Source organism: Callospermophilus lateralis, chromosome 1 (genome assembly GCF_048772815.1).
Source record: "Callospermophilus lateralis isolate mCalLat2 chromosome 1, mCalLat2.hap1, whole genome shotgun sequence".
Lineage (NCBI taxonomy): Eukaryota > Metazoa > Chordata > Mammalia > Rodentia > Sciuridae > Callospermophilus > Callospermophilus lateralis.
Genome location: NC_135305.1, coordinates 43291801 through 43314605, shown reverse-complemented (window position 1 = coordinate 43314605; position 22805 = coordinate 43291801). Strand labels below are relative to the sequence as shown.

At 40.4% G+C, this 22805-nt stretch overlaps 1 protein-coding gene across 1 annotated transcript in view; it reads left to right on the top strand.

Annotated features, from left to right (window-relative positions):
• The first annotated feature begins 2288 nt into the window (after positions 1–2288).
• Positions 2289–22805, top strand: part of Wnt2 (Wnt family member 2) — a 41409-nt gene continuing 20892 nt past the window's right edge. The window contains exons 1-3 of the mRNA XM_076861703.1: positions 2289–2371; positions 4427–4653; positions 9673–9950. Coding sequence (XP_076717818.1) covers positions 2289–2371; positions 4427–4653; positions 9673–9950 — 588 coding nt within the window. The remainder of the gene's footprint in view (positions 2372–4426; positions 4654–9672; positions 9951–22805) is intronic.

Below are 22805 nucleotides of genomic sequence, written 5' to 3'. Positions count from 1 at the left end.
CTTCTCTGTAAGACCTGTGGTAGTTCCCAGGACCACCTGCCCCAGGATGAAGTTCTTTGGAGCAGATTTAACTAGCTTTGAGAATGGTCCATTCTTTTTTCCAGGAGATCCGTTTCAGGTTTAGGTCATTCCATTGGCCTCCATCAACTGAAGGGCAGGTCTCCCTCAATAATTCCCTGGGCGGAAAGGAAGGGCTTCTCCGCTGATGGTAACGCTCCATGTATTTCTAACACCCCTGAGCTGTGAGGACACGATGTGCTGAGATGGGTGGAACTTCGAACTGGAGTTTCTAATAAAGTTTAAAAATTCATTCTCCATGAGAGAAGCATATAGCTGCCTACCTTTCCCAACATATACATTCACACCCTTGCTTTATTCACTGTTAGAAGTGAAACTTTGGCAAATTATGGTTCCTGAGGGACCAACCATCTCTTCTCTTCGTCCCAGTGCCTGGATTCACGTCAAGAAACTGTGGAACGAAAGCAAGTGGAGGTAAATTTTAGCTTATTCCTCTGCTTCACAGAGGAAGGAGGCTCCTGAGCGTCACCATAGAGGTACATAAGGTATTCCAGGTTAGTGCTATCGTGCCCCTCCCCCACCAGAATACACACTTACTGAGCAAAAACATGCCCACCTCCCGGCCCTTGCGACCAGCACAAACTGAGCAGAACTTCCCTTGGGTTGCAGCCCAGCGATATGGAGCGGCGTTGGCGCAGAGCCCTGCTCTTCCCCAGTCGTGGGTGGCGCGGTGCTTGTTTCCCTCCCCTCCCTTTCCGGACCCAAACTGGGATGTATCTGGGTCAGCCTGGGAGGGGCCGGACCTGCCAGGGACCGGAGTGGGGGAAGGGGGTGGCGATGACAGCATCTTTCAGGTTTTTGGCATCTCTGGGTTTTGCCTCCTCCAGGCTCTCATCCCGCTAGCTCTGGGCTAGAGCTGACATTCTGAGGGTCCTGGCCCAAGAGGTGGGCGGGTTGGGGGAGCCCGCCCACCCCTGTGCTTCCTATCCGGACGCCCCCGCCCCAACCGGGGAACAATGAGGCACCACCGCCCTCACAGGGGCACACACACACTCCATATTCCCTAGGGCACGCTCCCCAGGCGGGTGGTGGGTCCCCCGCCCCAGGAAAAGAGCAATGGAACAGTTCATGGCCGCTGCGAGTTCCTGGTCTTCCTTCCTTTCCGGTGATAAACGGCGGGGCTACAAGCCAGATGCTGTTCAAGATGCTCCACCCATGGGCCAAACCCCCCTCTTGGCTCTACAGGGCTCAGGGGCCAGGGTCAAGGGTGCTTTTACCTCCTCAAGGCACCTGGGCTGAGCACCTGGGCAGTGGGAGGTGGAACCCAACCTGAGACTTAGACCCCGGTGAAGGCTTGGCTGTCTTAGGTCCTCCCTACGTGATCATTAGCGCTTACAGCGCTGGGGAGGAGCTGGATGTGCGTAAAAAACCGCACCTTCCCCAGCGCTTTGGCCAAAACTGCTGGGTGAGGTCCCGAAGGTCAGGAACCCTCCTGGTTCCTCTCCCTGCGAGCTCCCAACACCGAGGAATCCAGACTATAGGTCTTCATTTCCCAGAGGCCCAGCCCCTCTATCCCCAGTCTTGCCCCGCATAGAAAAGGCAGCTCCAAATTTACAAGTGCTCGCTTCTTCCCAATGTCAAGGAGAAAAGAGAAGCAATCGGTTGGAAATCATCTCTGGGTTCCTAAATCCTCTACACAGTAATGTCCTTCACCTCCCCTTCATTGGGGACTTGTTTGCCTTAGGGAAGCCTCGCGGATCTGGAAAGCACGTTTGGAGCCCACTGATGCTCTCTGGTAGGGAGCTTCCCTAAAGGTGTCTGCCTCTCCGGTGTTCTCAGCCACGCAGAGGTGTTCCTCCTCCCCTGCCTCCCCTCACCCCCAGACATCTTTTGCCATCATTTCATCCACCCCTGTACAAAGCTTGGTGCCCCCAGCCCCGCCTGGCGCAGCGCCCCCTCTCTGGTCTGCGCTCCACGGGGAGAACGGACAGGGGCGCGCAGAGCTCTTGCACTGCCTGTGCTTGCTGTGCCTGGGGAATTGGACTGTGGGCGAGGCAGCCCGGGCTGCCCTTTATCGCTCCCTGGGCTCGTCTTTTGAAACTTTATCAGGGAGTCTCGCCACTCGCAGCAGACGCGAGCGAGCAGGGGGCGGGGGCGCGGCGAGGCGCCGGCAGCCGTGACGAGGCGCTCCCGGCGCTGAGCGCTTCTGCTGGGGCACGCATGGCGCCCGCACACGGAGTCTGACCTGATGCGGACTCAAGGGGATTAATATGAACGCCCGTCTCGGTGGAATTTGGCTCTGGCTCCCTCTGCTCTTGACCTGGCTCACCCCTGAGGTCAGCTCTTCATGGTGGTAAGTCCATGCATATCAACGCGGAGTGGATTTTTGGAAATGGGAGTGGGGACCACACTGGTCACACAGACCTCTCCAGTCGATGCTTCCCTGCAACCGTGGCAGTTGTGGATTCGGCCTGAGCCCCCACTGCTGCCCTCTTATTGCTCCCTCCTTCGCTTTTCTGGAAACCCATTTCGGCTTTGACAACTCCAAAAAATCACATGCCCCCTCGAATAAGATCCCTAATGTTTGATTATTTGGATACAGCTGAGCTAGCGACAGCAAAATCGGCCAATTTCTTATCTTAGCGAGTCTCTTGCTCTAGCAAAGGCGTGTGTGTGTGTGTGTGTGTGTGTGTGTGTGTGTGTGTACTTCATCTTGAAAACTACAACCTCCCCCCCTCATACCGTGTCCTCAAAAAACTGCCTTAAGATAAACCTATTCAGTCAGTCAGGGATTGTAGAGCCCAAAGCCTGTGATTCTGTGTTATTTCCCGTCCTTCCACATTCCTGATGTTTCACCCAGCAAGGCAGAAGAACATGTTGCTGCCTCCAGGTAGAGACTATATCACCTTGATGCAAACTACTAACCCTAAGGTATCTAAGATGTTATGCTGTTCAAAACTCACCTTGAGAGTCTTTTGTTGTTCAGTTGATATGCTGATCTGTGATTTATTTATTTTGCATAATGATGGAATGTTGATAGTAACAGGTCTTAGCATCATTAAAAGTACTAGATTCCCGCCCCATCCAGACTCTTCCCTATCTTTCCACTTGCTGATCTTGGAAAGAGATGGAATTGAGAACTCTGTAACTTCCGTGCACCTGAAAGTTTCATAACAGACATTAAAATAATGATTCAGAAAGATTGGTTATCATGGGCTATTTTCTAGACTTTGGCAACAGTAAGGAATGTCAGCCAAATGAAATGCTAAAGAAGAGAACTTTTTAGGAAGACACTGGAGCTCTTCAAAGGAGCAGGGAGAAGTGCTGATGAGAAGATGGTTCAATTCCTTTTTAAGCTCATTCTGAACACTAAGACATTTAGCCTTGACATTGCTGACATAGGATCAAAGATTGATTTATCAGACTGACTATTTTTCAATAAAATGACCATTTCTGTTTCTATGGGTATATAAACATTATTTATTGCTCAGGCATTTTGTCACATTGTCTCTCAGCTGTCACTTAAATATATTTTTTGGAAGTCACAGCTGTAACGATTTTATGATCATATAAAATAATGAAAATACAAGAAAAAGACATTCTCCTTGTTTGATCGCTTCAAAAGACACCTATGGCAGCTTGGGTTTATATAAAAGGTACCTTTCTAAACATTTCACAACTAATAGAGAACATCTGGGTAGAGATGATGATGTAATTTTTTGTTAAAGTTTCTTTTCAAAAAGTACTTTATGGAGCTATAACACTGTTTGCTTCTTCCAAACATTTAGTGTCCTTAATAACAATAGAAAGAACTTTTTTTTTCCCAAGGTTTTCTATGCAAGTCAAAGAGAGCTAGCAAATGGAAATATTTTAAGAGTTTTTTAGTAAGGAAAGAGTGGCATGTGTGTGAGCACAGTGTGACATAAGAACCCAGCAGGTGTTGATTAGACAGGTATAGACGGTTTATTAGACATTAGGTCAAATGAATAGAGCAAGGAGGTTTTAAAGATCAGCTTCTCCCAGAGCCAAGTCCAGACACACTGGTCACTGAGAGTAAAGCCTTCTTGGAAGAAGTTCTGATGTGTTCTTCCCAAGACACACTGCCTCTCCCCCACTCTGCTTTCAGCTTCCCAACTGCAGACCTTGCCTCTGTGACCCTGCCCCAAGCATCATCTGATGGCTCCTGCTTCCTGTCCAAGAGACAGTCACCACTTCATTAGGGGGTGGCTTCCATATCACTCACCACACTTCTCTTGTCTGCTTTCCTACTGATGATAATTAAATAGTCCTTGCTTTTCAATATTACCAAAAGAATAAGGAATCCATATTTAAACCCTGATCTACTAGGGAACACTGAGCCTTGCCTAGCTGTTTATGTTGTGCTCACTTCTGTGTTGATCCCCCACAGGTACATGAGAGCTACAGGTGGTTCCTCCAGGGTGATGTGTGACAATGTGCCAGGCCTGGTGAGCCGCCAGCGGCAGCTGTGCCACCGACACCCAGATGTGATGCGTGCCATTGGCCTGGGTGTGGCTGAGTGGACAGCAGAGTGCCAGCACCAGTTCCGCCAGCACCGCTGGAACTGCAACACCCTAGACAGGGATCACAGCCTCTTCGGCAGGGTCCTGCTTCGAAGTAAGTTCATTCCCCCACTCCTGCCTTAGCCCTGCTTCATGGACTTCTCCTTACACACCCCTGCCCTCACTTGGTCTTTCAAAGGTCCTGCTCATCTTTGTCTGCATCCTGTTTAGTCAGTTTGGTGCTGTCTAATTTTACAGATGAGGCCTGGAGAGATCATGGAACTTGTCTAAAGCCTTATGGATGCCAGTCCTAATGTAGGAATGGAGTACCTCAGGCAATAGTCTTTTTACTCTTTATTACTTCAACCCTGCCTGTCCCTCCAGGTTCAGATTTTGTCTCCAGAAGGAAAGTGGCAGCCACAGGACTCTTTTCACTTCTGTCCTTAACTTTCAGAATTTGAAATTTTCAGGATTTGAATTTTGAGCAGGTCAGGGTCGAATGCTCAAATCTTGTATTAGCCAAAGATTGTCATCATTACAAAAAATACATATTGAAAATGTCTTTTAGAAACAAAGACAAATCACACCTCACCACCTTTGATCTTTCAATTTGGCTACTCATACTTGCACTGCTCTGTATCCAAATTAGACATTATTTTCAATAGGTTGTCCATTCCATAAGGGAAGAGACTAGCTTGTATTCCTGGTGCCTTGCAATACACACTGTAGGCCCCACTCATTCATTACAGTGAATGACTGGATGAACTTGTAGTAAGCACCTGTTATTTTCCAGCTACATAAGATTTTTTTTATGGAAGATCAGGAATACATAAACTTATTTTTCCTTAGTAGGAAACTTAGACATTATCTAATTACAAAATAAACTTCTTCAGACTTCTCAATATTGAAAGTAGCTCACTACCTAGTACACAACCAGAGAACAAACACTAGATGCAAATCAGATTTTACATCTAAATTTACCCATCTATTAACCTGGCATTATGAGTATTCTCCAGGAAAGCACAGCTCATTTACTATTGGGAAATCAGACTGAAAACATGAAAGGTTACATGCAAACCCCAGCAAAAGGGAACTTTACACTTATTTTTGCCCACCCCCACCCCCATTCCTAAGAAACTCATCTGGGCTGTGCACTTGGTAATGCTTAACACAGGGTGTTTCTATCATGTAATCATCACAGCCCCAGGGTTTTATGAGGCCAAATGCATAACTGAATGTCTCTAAAATCCCCCAAGGGCGTAGTACTCTCACTCTTAGAGTATCCCTAAAGTTAATTTACTGCGATATTCTGCAATTTTATTCTCTAGTTTAAGAACTATATTCTTCTGCATTCCTTTTGGAGTTTCGATATGACATCGCAAATTTTTGAAAGGATAATAGTAAATTTCAGCTTCATGGAATTTTAATACTTCACCTAGATTAGCTCACCAGTGAATCAATTGAAGTGCTGGACCTTGTCAAAAAGAATTTGCAAATATCTAGAACAAGTCCTCTTGGAATATATTATTTTCAGGCTCTAAATGTTTAAGATGCATGAAATTTTTCATTTTCAAAGTGCTCCACAACCATTGTTCAATGATTTCTAATTGAATGCACTTCTTCTTTATAAAATGATCACGTCTCACTTTTAGATCCATTAAGATGTCTCTATATAAGAAAAAAGAAAAAAAAACCTCTTTCTATCACAAATCAGAGAAAGCAATTTTGATTTGTGATCCCAAAGATGATATTTCTGCCAAAGCTGGGGATTCATTTATAAACTACTTTTTAGAGCTGCTGAGAGAGACAAGCTGAGAATTGGAGGCAATGGATCTCCTCTGACCTACTCTAAGGCCTCTGGTACACAAGAGACTTCAACTTGTGCCTCCTCCTTCAGAGGAGGCTGGATACTTTTCCAAAGTACTCAGAACTCAGAACCCTCAGCCACAGAGTTTCTTTCCATTATTCTTCACTGAAGGCCAGACTCCTTTCCGGAATGTATGTAAACTTCTGTGACAGTCAATGAGGTTTTGTGTTGTTGTGGGAGGACTGAATTTGGCCTAAAGCAGCTGATCTTGGAAATAATCAAGAAATTCCAATGAGGCTATCCAAAGATTTTTTTACCATTAATTGCTTGGAGGGAAATTTACATCTAAGAGCTGTGAAGAACTCTTCTCTGGAAACCTAAATGTGTTCCCAGATGAATAGGAAAGGCAAAGGGCAGCACCATTATAGGGAGAACATGAGAGTTACTAAAATATTCCATGACCATAGAAAACGGAGAACTTTCGCCTCTTTTGCTGTAGAGAGCTAGAGTAAGATGAAACAATTTTTAGGAATATTTGTGATTTATTCTTTCAACAGACAGTTACTAGTCATGGGCAGAGAAAACCCAAACATTTTCTTAGAAGAATATACCTCCAGAAATCTAGAACAGGCCTCAAGAAACAAAAGGTGATTAGGTCTCATCCTTATAAATTAAAAAAAAAAAAACACATCAGCACAAAAATTGTAAAACAAAGTAGAACAACCAACCCATGATCTTCCAGAAACTCCAGTTTCTAGTGTTTGTCTTACCAGGGAATAATCCCCCAACCCAAACAAAAACTGTGCCTATGCACTTAATAGACATTGCATGATTTCTCTTAACCCCCAAATAAGAGAAACTTCAATAGTGACACATGAGGAAGTACAAATATCACCATTTATATTTGGATTTTGTTGCGCTTTGTGATGGCCTTACAAAGAATCATTTTTTTCCCCTTAAGAAGAGGCCCAAGATCAAAATTTGTTTTGTTACAAAGCCAACTCTTGAAATGTGCTACTATTTCACACATAGCATTTTAGTGATTCATCCAAAACACTTAACTGAAAACATCTTAAGGCCATATCTACATCTGGAGGTAAAATGAAAAGTCAGTCAATGTGCTAAATTTTTATTTAAATAAAAAAACCCTAACCATTTAGTAATATATTTGAGTAATAAATTATAATATATTCAGAAAAGTGATATTTTTCCTCTTGAAATTATTTCTAAAATGTATCAGATTGTGATTTTTTTTGCTTTTAACCAACAAGTTAATGTGATTTTTTTGCAGGTTACATGAGAATGAACTTTGTTCTTAGAAAGTATATCTCTAACTGCTTTCAAAATACTGTCTGGTCACTAATATAGGCTCATCTACAGCTTTCATCCCTTTCCCCTAAAAGACTACTTCCTAAGACTTCTTTTCTCCTTAAAAAAATAAGAATAGTGTTAAATATATTAAGTGTTTAGGAATTTCCCCCCTATTAGTGTCTCTAAACATGGATACCATACTCTAAATACAAAACCAAGCTTCAGAAGATAACTGGGGTAACTATAAACAAGGTATTTTCCTAAACTTTAAAATGGATATAATACAAATTGTAAGTATTCAAAAGCTACTACCTGAATTAAGCCACATTTTCGTCTATTAGTCACCTTTTAAACACAACATCTCAGTTCCACTTAGAATATCTGCAATCCCTATAATGTGAGCTGAGACTCTTTAAAACAGCTCCCAGGACCATACATTCCTCTCTGGAGAACACAACCTGCTACCTATGGCAAATATTCCTCTAATTGATTTTACCTAGCTATAGGGCACGAAGGATTCCTTTTTTGATGGTTAGAGGTTTGGGGGAGATATTTTCTGAAGGCTGAGGTAAGTGCCATTTAATAGGCTGTAGGTATGTTTTCCTTATTTTTAATAACGAGACTAGCAGAGTGAATATTGCAAGGGATGTATAATAAATTTTAGCACTGAATGACAAACGGAAACAAGCAGGGCTTCGATGCGAAAAGGTGGTTTGTTCTCCCAGCTGTGTGGTTCAAAAAGTCACACTCGTCTTGACATATTGAATCACCAAATGCTTCTCTGCTTTCTGCCTAGCATTGGCATTAGTTCGTCCAGCTTCTATTTTGATTGTTAATATATTTGCTGCAGAACCATTAATAAAAAGGCATGCTAATAACAATGAAATACAGCTCCACTTGAAAAACGAGGTGCACACGGACCCTAAAGAGCCTTATATCTGTCACTATACCACAACACGGTGTTATGAGTTACTACAGATTATTAAAATAATTTAATGTAGTTATTGCACTGAAATATGTCCCTTTCAGCCTGTAAGTGAAAGTAGCCTGCTCTCTAATAAAGAAAAATTCTAAGAAAGCACCCCAAAGAGTTCTTGCCCAAGTCTAATTATAAGCGGTAAATTTGTTTCCTTCCAGAAAAACCAAAGAAAAGCTTTTCACTGTCTTTTACCCAATACCAGTGATTAGTGCAGGTGTTCCAGAAGAAAGTAAATTCACCTTAATAGTTAGACATAGTATGTAACTCGAGGATATTGCATATTGCCTTCAACAATCTCTCAATTACTTGTGAAAGTTGATGTCAAGCCAAAGCTCTCCAGTGTTAACACCAGGGGCTGGTTACTGCCTGAATTCTCTTCCTACCTCAGCCCCCATTTCTTTGAATTCAGTATTTCAGTGTCTGTAATTTAAAAGCACATGGGTGTCCTCAGTAGGGCCTGGAGGTTTGGAAGGGTTTTGTTCAGATTTGTTTTACCTGGGCTGACCTTGAACTCCTGGCCTCCCAACTCAGCCTCTGGAGTAGCTGAGATAATCATGGGCCACCACACCCATCTCAGAAGGTTTTTGCCCCCAGGGAAGGTGTGATATCCTGAATACCAAATTACTGATTGAATGATAGAATTGTATAATTCAGACTGTATTTTATGAATGTAGAAACTAAGGCGAGAGATGCCACACTCCACTCTTCTAGGACATTTAGGGTTCAAGGTGAGTGTTGGGCATGTATGCAAACAAAATTCTTTAAAACCAGAAGCTGGGTGAGGCCTTCTTTTTTTTTTTTAATAATTTGTATTCAAGAAGAGTGTCCTGACAGATGTCTAAATTGACGATGGAGATGATTCATATTTAAAAAGAGCCTTGGCTATTTAAAAGTGTCCTTCCAGCATACCGGTACCTTCTGTTTAATGCCAGAGGATGTCGGAGGCCCACCGTGGATTAAAAAAGTCACCCACCATATGAAAGTTATTCAGGACTAGTGCTCCCAGACCACTTTTAAGAAAAGCATTTTTGTTTCAGGTAGTCGGGAATCTGCCTTTGTTTACGCCATCTCCTCAGCTGGAGTTGTATTTGCCATCACCAGGGCCTGTAGCCAAGGAGAATTAAAATCCTGTTCCTGTGATCCCAAGAAGAAGGGAACCGCCAAGGACAGCAAGGGCACCTTCGACTGGGGTGGCTGCAGTGATAACATTGACTATGGGATCAAATTTGCCCGAGCATTTGTGGATGCCAAGGAAAAGAAGGGAAAGGATGCCAGAGCCCTGATGAATCTTCACAACAACAGAGCCGGCAGGAAGGTACGGGAATGCAGCCATGCTCATTTTGAGGACCGCATGGTCGCATGAGTCACTTAGAGCTTATCTTAAGCTTTCCTAGAGAGATAAAATGCTGTGTAGTCACAACTTCCCACTACCCACCCCCCACCCCAGGCCAGAGCTGTTGGTCCTAAGGAAAACCACCAACAGGCTGAAAGATTCCCACCCACACCCCACCTTCTTTCCCATAGCTGATCTGAAGGAGTCCACCCATTGCTTTTGGCGTTATGTTGAGTTGAGGGTTTTATGATCCCTCTGGATACTATCATCAGGCAGTAGATATATTCTGTGGGTTAGGATGACAGTGCTTTCATTCCACATAGCAATGGCACATCCAGTGTTTGTTTCTATGGGATGTCAAGACCCAGAGCATCTTCTCCTGCACTTATCATGAAAGTAATTCCTCAGGCATGGTTTGGTGGCTTCTTCTGGACTCAGGGATACTCTCTTTTAAAGCCAAACTCAACTCCAATTCATCAAAGTCCTAATAGGGACCAGAAACCTTCGTGGTTTCTGGTAAGAGGACCAGAGGAAGACATGTTCCCTATCCTTTTATCCTGACAAACCTCCTGGACTATGTCCGGTCAGTAGTCACTCTCTAACACCTATTTGATAGATGAGGAAACTGAGGCCCTCAAGGTGAGCTGATAGAAAATCAGGACTAGAACTCAGGTTTTGACTTCTAGTCCAGGGATGCTTTGACCTAGAATTAAACCATTTCAATGCCAATATTGTCAAATCCATTGACAATCTATGTTTCTCTATGTGGTGGCTTGACTAGAATCACAAAAGAATCTGAATACTGCATTTCAGGCCTTTGTGTAGAAGGCATAAACTGGCTGAACAAACAAATATTTGGTCAAAACTAATATAAAATCATCTGATTGCCAATGGGAAGAGATAACCATAATTTGTCTTTTATCAACACAACATAAAAATGTGCATGATATTAATATATAAAGAAAAATCAGCATAAAATTGAAAGGCCCCCAGGGGGAGCTTTAATAGGAAAAAGAATAGAAAAGAATGCAGATCTGTTTGGATGAAAACCTTTTTACTAGGCTCCTGGAGAGAACAAATCTTATTTAAAGGAAGTTGGAACGAAAGAATTCTTGCTTAGCAGATGGAGTAAAATGAGTGTGGCCTGAACTGTTTACAAATAATACCTTTCTTGAACTTTGAAAATCAACATTCCTTATTTTCATGAATTTATGAACTTATAGTGATTACTGCCAAGAATATAGACTACGGTTGAGCAATCCTACAACTATTGGTAATTGCTGTTTGTGCAATGGTTTAGATAAAAAATAATTTGTATTGACCTTTGTTTTGACACTGATAGTGTATACACAAGTTATAAAGTGTGGTGTCTTTGATAGGAGTGTGCTGCTTAATTATTCAAACAGAGCATATAGTTAGATTTCTCTGTTTGGAAAGATAAAGGCATATGGTCTTGCATTGTATCCAAAAGAATCCTGACTTATCAAAATAAATGTTAATTTGTTGTAATAGGTCATTAGATAATTAGTATTTCAACTCTTCAAGACAATAGGTCTTAGCTATTATATTCTAGGCCCTGAATAAACAGAACTTTTAATGTAAATCACATGATTGTTCACTGTGTAGAGGTGAACAGCTGTCAGACCTCAGATATTCTCCTGCCTACTCTGCAAAACTTAGGAGGCTACTTTTGATTGGAATAAAAGTGCACACGCTGACTTTTTAAAATGTGGCTTTAATTAATGGTGGGTGGGCAGACTTTTTCAAGGAGATGCATGATGTCAGTGAATATGAACTTTAATGAGAGTAAATGTATTGAGATAAACATGCGTCTCTAATTCTCTTCTTGCGGTCATCAGACCCCCAGTTCCTACTCCCCCTTCGTACCAGCAGAAGGTCTATGGAATCAAAATGAGAACAGGCTGGGCTTGTGTTTGAAGGCAGGCCTCCTGAGCTACGCCTCCAACAGGCCCAGGCGGCAACATCAGTCCTTGTTTTTTTTTTTTCCCTTCACTTTCTTCTTCTTCTTTGTAGTTTTTAGAATTTTCCAAATTGCCCAATATGTACATCTTCTACTTTTCAAACTGGGAGTGGTGATGGTGGAGAGACCAACATATTTAAAAAAAGAGCCGTCTATTCCAAGATTGTTCTATTTGGCCAATGCTAAAAGTCAGAATTCAACATTGCCATTCATACCCGGCCTTAATTCCCCCCAATACTTGAATGGTTTCATTTATTTATGATGGTGGCTGGTTAGAGCACCTTCATGTGTTTCTGTGCCGTATCATCATTTAGATCCTCTGTGCTATAATATGGCTTAATTTAATCACAATTTCAGTGGAATTCATAACTTTTTTTTTCTTCATGTTCTCTTGAGACTCATCTTTGATTGAGTCTAGTAATCCACTTCCAAATAGAACCAAAAAGATAAGTCTACCTGGTTTGAAATCACATACTCTTTCAAAAAGGAAATTCCACAGCTCCCCCCAGCTGTTCTAAAGAAGCCATGCTACAAAAACTTCCAAATTGTATCTTAAGGAAGGCGTAACTAAATTACAAGCAAATGGTACCTGGCCAATATCCACCACTTGTTCCCTTTCATGATTTTATGAAGGGCTTTTAAATTAGTCAACTCTTTCCTCTAAGATGAAATAATCATAATTTCTTAAATTTCCCTAAGAGAATCTATACAAAAATAATTCATGTACCAAATCAAATACTGCCCATTTAATCTCTCTAGAAATTTCCATGAGAGTTAGAAAAAACAACATAAAAACATTTTCTCAAAAAGTTTTCTTACTCTAGTGAAAACAGAAATAACATTTGAGATCAGACCCACTTTAATATTAATCTTGCAACACTAGCTCACTGAATTTCAGTTGTTTTTATATGAACTATAAAAAGGTAATGTGTGGGGCTATGAGAAGATAAGTGTAAGGCAAATGACACAGAAACTGACCTGTTGTAGGTGCTCAGTAAAAACTAATTCTTTTCCCATTATTGAAATGATGGTGGTTTGTAATTCAGGCAAGAAAGCCCAGCACAAATCACTGTGAACGGCTACCTGGGAATCAGTGTGATTGTTCCATCTGTCACTAGACTCGTCTTATGTACAATCCACACATTTCTAAAAACAGGCAGATACTATTTTCTAATTTATAAAGTACCATCAAATGTTTTATGATAGGCTTTGCCCAAAACTCTTTTTTTTTTTTTTTTTTTAGAGTGAGAGAGGGAGAGAGAGAGAGAGAATTTTTTTTTAATATTTATTTTTTAGTTTTCGGTGGACACAACATCTTTGTTTGTATGTGGTGTTGAGGATCGAACCCAGGCCGCACGCATGCCAGGCGAGAGCGCTACCACTTGAGCCACATCCCCAGCCCCTGCCCAAAACTCTTATAGGAATAAAAATAGCATTAATAGTTTTACTTTTCAGATGAGAAATGGCCTTAGAGGGATGAAGTGAGTAACCCAGGGTCATATAATCATGAAATGTTGGACTTAGGGTTCAAACCCAATTGTGTTTGCCTGTGGGCACTCCTCTACATTTCTTTATTGTCTTCCTCCCTGGAGAATCTATGAAAAACAAACAGTATTTCTATATTTAATAAAAAGAAGAATAAACAGTAGCTGCTGCCCTTAAAAAGGGATTACTTTTTCCCCTTTATGTTTCTTCACACATTTTATAGAATGAATATCTATTCATGTTTAACAACAGGGGGAAACGTTGTTTAAAAGCTGAAAGAATTAACTGCTAGTCATTGTGAGCATGTGCAGAGCACCTTGGCCTTATTTGGGGGATTCACAGAATGTCAACTAATGGCACAGCAAGTTCTCGAGTGCTGTTCCTCTGTGTTGTTGGACTAAACTTGGCTCAACAGATAATTTATTAAGGAATCACTTTGGGGAAGTGGGTTCTAATACAGATGCAAAAAAAAAAAAAAAATGAGACAATGAAGCCCCTTACCACAGGAAACCAACTTTTAATCAGGGATACAAGTGAAGGGCAATCACAAGGCAAACTATGCTACTTGGTATCATGGTAAAATCAGTTAGAGGGACAGTGAGCCAAGGAGATAAAGGATGTGTCACAAGAGAACTGGGTGTTTGAGCTGGAGATGAAGATTTTCCATGACTGAGACAGGGAAATGCTATTCAGGCTAAGGGACTGTATGACAAAGGATTACAGTGGAGCAGAAAGTGCTTCATAAAGTTAGGAATGATGGGGGCTCAGGGGTGGAAGTCAAGACAAAGTTAAGGGGACTTGAAACATGAGTCTCAGCGAACTCTGGAGAATCTGAAATACCATCCAGTGACATTTAGATGTCTCTGAAAAGGCAAGAGAAAGGCACTGCACAGTGGAGAAGACTTAAATGCTCAAGTTCAATTTTTATGCAACTGTTGATTTCTCCGGAGTCCAGTTTAAAAGAGTGATAGAGAACAAAGTTCAAACCTTGTATCATATATTTGATTAATGACTTACAAAGTAGATCTACTAGGAAAATTGTGAAATTTCTATCTCCCTGAATTTCAGTTTTAACCTTCAATATGATCTGATATAGTAAGCTTCCTGGTGTTTATTAATAATCAGCATATGGCAACTCTATTGATATTCATATTTTAAAATAATGGTTAATATTCTTATTGGTCACTCTACTCATTAGGAATTCTTAGCTACAGAAGTTATCTTAACTGAGACAATATACAGGGCAGGACTCTGGAATCAGAAAACTAGCTAGGGTGTTGTGTAAAACCTTGGACAAGTTACCCTAGTTAGGGTGCACAGATGCATCAGGTTTTAACAAGTCTAAAAGCTAGATACCAGTATTTTCCACATTTTGCATATGAAGAGACAGGGGTTTAATAGAGTGGCCACAATTAGCAAATAAATTGACATGATCTAAAATTCTAATTTAACTGGCACCCTGTATTTTATATGGGAGAAACTCATAGGAGGAGGGGCTGCAGAGTTTCTTCTTGCATGCTCTGCCCAAGAAGTACCCCCAAGGTCAATTCTTGGCAATTTTAGTAGGGCCTCTGAGTGTGGCCCACTTGTGTGCTGGGACAGAGCAGATAGTTCTAAGTTTCATCCACAAGAAATGCCTCCAAAGTAAACAGAAAATGAATATTGTACAAGATGTAAGTGCAACCTTACAGGCAAGTAAATCTGAGTTCTAATAAAGACTTCAAAGAGTAGATCCCTTGATACCACTTGAAATAACTAATAAAGAAGTAATGGGTCTGACCTCAGAGAACCAGAGTATGATTAAAAAGAAATATACTCTTAAAAGATAAGGAATATCAATAGAAAATAAAATGATAAAACCACACTGGACTATAGAGTCAGGCTGCATTAACTTCCTATTCTTCCTAACCCTCCCTTCAATAATCTTGAGCATCTTTATAGGCACAGATTGCATTTAGCAGATATATGTTTTCTGATTGGTCTCTTTAGTTTATAAAATCAATTCTGCCAGCTGGACACAGTGGTGCATGCCTGTAATCCCAGCTGGTTGGGAGGCTGAGATAGAACTAAATTCAATGCTAGTCTCAGCAGGTTAGCAAGACCCTAAGCAACTTAGGGAGATCCTGACTCAAGATAAAAAAATAAATAAATAAAGGGCTGGGGATGTGGCTCAGTTGTAAAAGTGCCCTGGGTTAAATCTCCAGTATGAAAAACAATCTGTTCTGCCAGCCTCATTCCTGTCCTATGGACCCCAAAAGAGTATATACTTGGTACTGTAGATCTTCATATATCATGTGAACAAAAACTAACCAGAAGTAAAGTCCCCAAACAGGGAATAACTCTTAACAAAATTGTTACAGTTTCATGTAAAGTTCCATTATTAATGGAAAATGTTTCTTAGACCTGCCTCATTAGTCAATTAGAATTATTATATACGTGGTTAGTCAATGGTAATGTTCTTGAGTTTCACAAATATAAATTCCACACCTTATATTTTCTAGCTAAGCCCACCCACAGTCACTGTTTTTAAAGGATGACAGTGCTCAAGAAAGCACAATACTTTATTGAAGTTAATAAATGTTTGCATAAGCAAATCAACTGCACAGTTTGCTAATAAATACTCCTTGTTTTTCCAGTTCCAGAGCACAAATAGTTGAAGGGTATAAATTGGTCCAATTTTCAATAACACCTATCTTAGAGATGTGGACCTGTCAAAAGGATTTAATTGTTAATAAATGTAGCTGGCTTTGAGCCAGCATCTGAAAATTAAATAATATGTTTTTAATGTGTATTTCCCTCAGGAAATCTGATATGAGACCAGAAACATGTTAGCTGCTTTGTGGAATACACCCAACTGAAAAGTGAAGTACTAACACCTTTTCAAACACTGAAGTTCAACTAAATAGTGTAGTTTAAACACACCATGTAAATATCTAAAACAAAAATAAATAATTTTTTTAAAAAAGATCTAAAATAAATTCTAAATAGGAGTTCCAAGGCAAGGTCAGTTGTTACATTGGCACATATTTCACACAATATAAAGTGGGTGGCCTGTTGCTCTTATAGAAAAGAATTAGTAAGTCACAGTACAGCATCCATAAACTTAGCCAAATACAGGTACCTACTAGAAAAAACTTCTTATGCTCTGCAAAGAAGTTGAAGAAACACCCCAAAAGCTGTTTGGACTCAGTATTCAGAAAAGTTGACTTCGGAAACCATAATTTCATTCTCCTTGGTAGAAGTTTGTCTTTTTAACTGGCAAAGTAATTCTATTCAACAACAGTTGAATAGGCAAACATGTATACAAAATTATAGGACTCACTGAATTCAGGGAACATGAACATTGGGGGTTTGAGAACCCCAGTATGAGAAACACTAGAGAGTGAATTAGCACAGATTTTGGTGTTGGACAGTCTGTTTGACTTATCTCTCTGCCTGGAGGCTTCTACTTCTAGGTGTTTCAGTATCCTTATCTGTAAAATGGAGATAGTAAGAATATATATTTTATGTACTGGTGTGGATTAAATAAAATAGTGAATATAAAGTGCTTAGCATGGTTTGACATATAACAACCTAATGAATGTCATGCCTCATTATTATACTTTGATAGTAAGCTGGGGCAGAGAAATAGAAAATAGAATTATTGCACGCAATAAATGCATTTCCTTCTTCCATAGATTTAAAACAACAATAACTTCCAGACTTCTGTCTCTGTGGTATGGGATGGTAATATCTAGAAGTTTTTTTTTTTAAGGACTTTAAAAAGTTTTTTAAATTCTAACTGTAGAAAATAAACTCTGCAGATCAAAAGATTAAAATTCTCAAAATCAAAAACTTAAACAATCTGCTAGGATTTTAACATCAATAGAATTATGAGCCTATGGAAGAGTTTTTATTGAGAAAGGTTATACATAAAATTAAAATGGTTACTATGATGCTAGCCACAAAATGAAAACCACTGTCCTTAGAAGTCATTAAATTAATTTGTTTTTTTTTAAGTGGTCATATCAAATGAGCATGTATGTGTTGACAGGATGTCACAATGTAGAAATTAGATGGGATTCAGGCATATAACGAAGGGATGGGTTGATTAAAATTGTGCTTCCATATATGTGTGTATAGAAAGGACACATTGAAGCCCATTAATTTGTACAAATAATATGCATTAATAAATAAATAAAAGAATTATGCTAGCCAGTTTGGTGATATGAAAAGCCAATGAGGACTGTGAGGGTTAAAGAGAGAAGTATAAGAAAAGTCTGAATGGAATCTTAATGCAACCTGCATTAATAGTTGAAGAAGAGCCAGGCATGGTGGTGCACACCTGTAATCTCAGTGGCTCTGGAGACTGAGGCAGGAGGATCACGAGTTCAAAGCCAGTCTCAGCAAAAGTGAGGCACTAAGCAACTCAGTAAGACCGTGTCTCTAAATAAAATACAAAATATGGGATGTGGCTCAGTGGTTGAGGGCCCCTGAGTTCAATCCCTGGTTCCCCCTCCCCTAAAAAAAAAAAAAGAGTTATAGAAGGATGCAGAACAAGAGACTTTTTAGGAAAGATTTCAGGAAGCAACATAGAAATCAGGACATAACTGTGCGGCGGGCTCTGCCCTAAGATTCTGAATGAAGCTTTCAGCCTTGCACACACTGGAGAGGGAAAGCATTGTAATTGATTCTTTTTGTGTTCTTTCTCTTTCTATTGTAAAAGCGGGTAGTTGCACATAGCAACCGGAGTAACAAATTGAGCAGTGCAGAAAGGTATATCATGAAATGGGAACATTTTCTCCCCTCATAATCATCTCCTTCCAGAACATCTCAAAGTGCAAACTGACTAAGGCTGTAGGCTAGACACACACACAGTTCCATCTCTTTCTCTCAAACCTCATTAAAATGATAGAAAGGGGATAAAAATGGTTTAAATCAACAATGGAGAGAATGGTCAAAAAAATGAAAGAGCTCAACAAATTTCTGATAAATGGAAAGCAAATGAAATTGTAAATGATAAAGAAGGATGGAGAAGTCACAGTCTAGAAGAAAAAAAGCAGATGGGGAAAATCAGATGGGGCAATAGCCAAGGTGAGAGCCAAGAGGCCCTGAGAAAAATTCAGATATGCCTAAGTACCAGAGAGAAGCACAGACCTGAAAATTGAGATTAAATGAAAAATCCATAGATGAAATCAGGTGCCCCATCTCCTCCCTTCTGCCCGTGAACAGAACTCCTAGAAATCTGGCTCAGGTGTGTGTGTGTGTGTGTGTGTGTGTGTGTGTGTGTGTGTATTACTGGGTATTGAACACAGGGGTACAGCCACTGAGATACATCTCTAACCCTTTTTATTTTTAAGACAGGACCTAAGTTACTGAGGCTGATTTTGAACTTGTGATCCTCCTGTCTCAGCCTCCAGAGTTGCTGGGATTATAGAAGTGGACTACATCTGGCCTAGCAAATCTGGCATTTTATCTCCCAGGCATGCTGTCTTTAAAATACCTCAATGTAGGACCATGTATAGTGGTGCATACTGTAATTCCCAGCAACTAGGGAGGCTGAAGGAAGAGGATCACAAGTTTGAGGCCAGCATTAGCAATTCATCTCCTGTCATAAAATAAAACATCAAAAGGAGATGTAGCTCAGTGGTTAAGTGTCCTTGGGTTCAATCCCTGGTATCAAAATAAAAGGTCGGGAGGGGGGAAACCACAATACAACAAAATAGCTCCAGAGAAAATCAAATAAATCTCTCAAAAGTAAAACAAATATCTAAAAGAGTTTAAGGAGCTCCATAAACAATTCCCCCCATTTCTCACCTGAGTTTGAAACCAGGTACAAGAAAGTGGACAGATAGATGGCGTGAACATGAGTTTCCCTACTCATTAAAAAATTGCACCAGAAGATGTGGCTTTAGCTTGCAATGCTTCCTGGCTCCCACCAGAGCAAGGCTGACTCACATCCCTGTCATAGGCTGGGCACTGGAGTCCCTGCAGGGGGCATGATGGTGGGAGCTGATCCCAACTCATCTTCTCTACAGGCTGGCCGGTCCCCAAAGAGCAGGAACCTGGATTCACATGCCTTACTCCTTCCTCTAAACTCACTAGCTGGACAAGTCACTTCTCCTCTGGGGAGAAGTGAGTAAGGGGGTGGAGAGAGCTGGAAATGTTGCTCTGGTGGAATTACTTCCTCAAGAGGCCAGAAAGAAAGCACTGGAAAAAATATGAGAAAAATTAAAAGAGAAATAGAGGATCAATTCAGAAGGCTTGACAAGTAACTAATTAGAAGGTCATAAAGAAAGACTTTTAAAAAGTGAAGGTGAGGAAAATACTAAAGAGAATGACTCCATGTTAACGGACCCGATAGTCCAGAATGAATAGCCCTGCTGAGTGTTAGGCAGGATTAATGGGAAAATAAAAAATTCCTGAGGTGTGATATTTCAGAACATGAAGAATAAGGGAAAGACTCCAGAAGCCTTCATGGGGTTGGAGGGTAGGCAGATGCAAAGTGAAATGAAAACAAACAAATCTATTTTCAAAGAATCAACCAAACGTCACATATTCCACCTGCAACACTAGAGGCCAAAGCCTTCCAAGTCTTGAGGGAAAATTATTTTTAATTCAGAATTCTATGTCCAGCCAAGCTAGTTAATCAAGTGTGAAGGCTGAATGAAGAGATCTTAGACATGAAAGATTCCAGAAAATGTGTCCACCACGTAACTTGAAGGAGTTACTCAAGAATGTGCTGCAGCAAATGGAAAGAATCAACCAACATGCAGAAAACATGACATCCAGGACAGAGGGTGTCCAGTGATTTGGGGTCTCAGCCTCGGAGACTGTGTAGGTTGAAACAAGAGAATGAAGGATTGCGGAGTACCCTAGTAAATAAGGAGAGGAGATGGAGTACGTGGAATGATTGTGGGATGGAAAACATGAGTCTATAGTCAATACAACTGGTAGCAAGTAAGACTAGAAAACTCCAAATTCCACTCCAAGAACATCTTTCATTGACAGGTTGTGATATTGGATTAGAGATAATAAAATGCAGTCCTGACACTGTACTATACTTGGCAGAGCAGTTAACAATATAGTCATCCCTCAATAACTATGGGAGATGAATTTCTGGATCCCCTGTGGATACTCAATCCAAGCATGCTTAAATTCCTTATATAAAATGGTACAGTATTTGCATATCCTATACATATCTTCCCACATACTTTAAATCATTGCTAGATGACTTCCAATACCTAATAAAATGTCAATTATATGTAAATAGTTGTTATATTAGTGAATGATGACAAGAAAAATTCTGGACATGTTCAATATAGACACAAACATCATCGGCCTAACTACATAGTACACAAACAAGAAGTGCTCAAACAATGTTCCCACAGTGAGTGCTGGAGAGAGACTGAAGATGTGTGAGACTACCGTGGGATGTGTCTACACATCTCTTCATTCCCCTGGGTTCAGCATAATGCTCTGAATATGCAAATTCAAATTTTGCTTTTTGAAACTTTCTGATATTTTTTACCAAATATTTTCAACCTGCAGTTAGTTAATCCATAAATATGGAGGGTCTGCTGAATCATATAGATGATATTGTTTTCCAGTTTTATAATCAACATCTAGAGATATTATAGGTGACTTAAGGATAGTTACAGAACAGAGGTTCCCTGCTTCTCGCACTCATTCTTTTATTGTCCTAATAAAATGTCACCAGCCCCTCCATTGGTGGCTATGAGTGGGAAGCTTCCACAACCCCTTACCTATTGCCTCCAGAGACTTCATGGTATCCCCCACACTGCAGCCTGCTTCTTTGCTGTGGCTCACCAACCCATCCATCCATCCATCAGTACTTACTTTGTACCCTCCCTGACCACTACCCATCTTTCATTCTCCCCACAGTCTCTGCATTGTGGCACATCTTTCTTGGAGGTTCAGACATATTTGAAGCTTAGGTTAGGAAACAACTTCTAATTCAGTATCCAGTTTTCCCTGCTCCTGGATACATAGTGCCAGCCCCTGTCACAGGCCTTTCTCATTGCTCCAGCCTTCCCCAGGCCCTCAGAGTCCTGCCATGGTTCAGGGTTTCTTACCTTCTCTCCCGGCGTCCTGGGTTGTGACACAGTCAGGGCTGCAGATTAGAATCACAGGAGTATCTGCAGGTACTCTCCAGACCTGGGCTCCATGCTACCCAAGGTTCTGATTTACTCAATCTGTAGAGGGACTGGAAATGATCCCCAGGTGATTTTTATGTGTAGCCAGGAATACAAACCACTGCGCTGCTCTCTCCAGTTACCAGGGAACAGTCCTCAAATTCATGTAACTTTATTATGGAGTTCCCTCTCTTTCCAAATCATGCAGTCTCTCCTTCGGCAGCCAGATTGTCAAAGAACTTTTCTCCTTACTCTGTGTAGTTCCACACAAATGCAGGTCTTTAAAAAGTAGATAATACCACATATATTCTACATTTAGGTTTTATAACTTGACTTCCTTCATACCTAGAAGACTGATCTATCTCATTATACAAAGACCATGAAATACTCCATTATTATGAAGCATATACCATAATTTACTTAGCCATTTTCCTATTGATGTATCCTATCTCATATCTCATATTTCCTATCTATCTCATATCTCAAATTATCTCATATTTTGCTATTGCTAATTATGCTGCAGTGAACATCCATATTGATGTGTATCCTTTGATATCTGTGCATGTATTTTCAGAGTATAATTACTGGATCAAAGTTGTATATATTTAAAATTTGGACAGGTGGGCCTGGTAGCTCAGTGGTAGAGCACTTGCATAGCATGTATAAGATTCTCGGTTTAATCCCAAAAATTTTTTAAAAAAGAAAGAAAAAGAAAAAGAAGAAAAACAGATGGACATATTGCAAAACTGCTCTTATTTAGATGATGTATCAATGTATTATCCCACCAACAGTTTGTTAAAGTATATCTTTCCCCAGAATCTTACCCCATCAAATATTATTAATCATTTTTTACTATTTGCTAATTTGGTAGGCAAAATTAAAATAACAGTGTTGTATAACAGTTTTCATTTCTGTGATTACTAGTGAATTGAACATATTTTTGTTAGTACTTTGTATTCTGTGAATTACCTGTCCAATGAATTTTTGATGACTATTAACTTGGAAAATACAATGTAATGTCCTCCTGCTTTCCTATTTCTCCTCCTACTACCATTATAACAGGCCTATTATATAATCCAGTCAATTCTTATTTCAAGAATAGAGGAAAGCATATTATATATAATTCAAAATTACAGAAAATCCCAATGTGATTTATATTTAGGATTTTGAATGTGTTTTTAGAAATATAGATCTGGGAGTGAAGCATATCTGATTCACATCCTAGTCTTGCTTCTT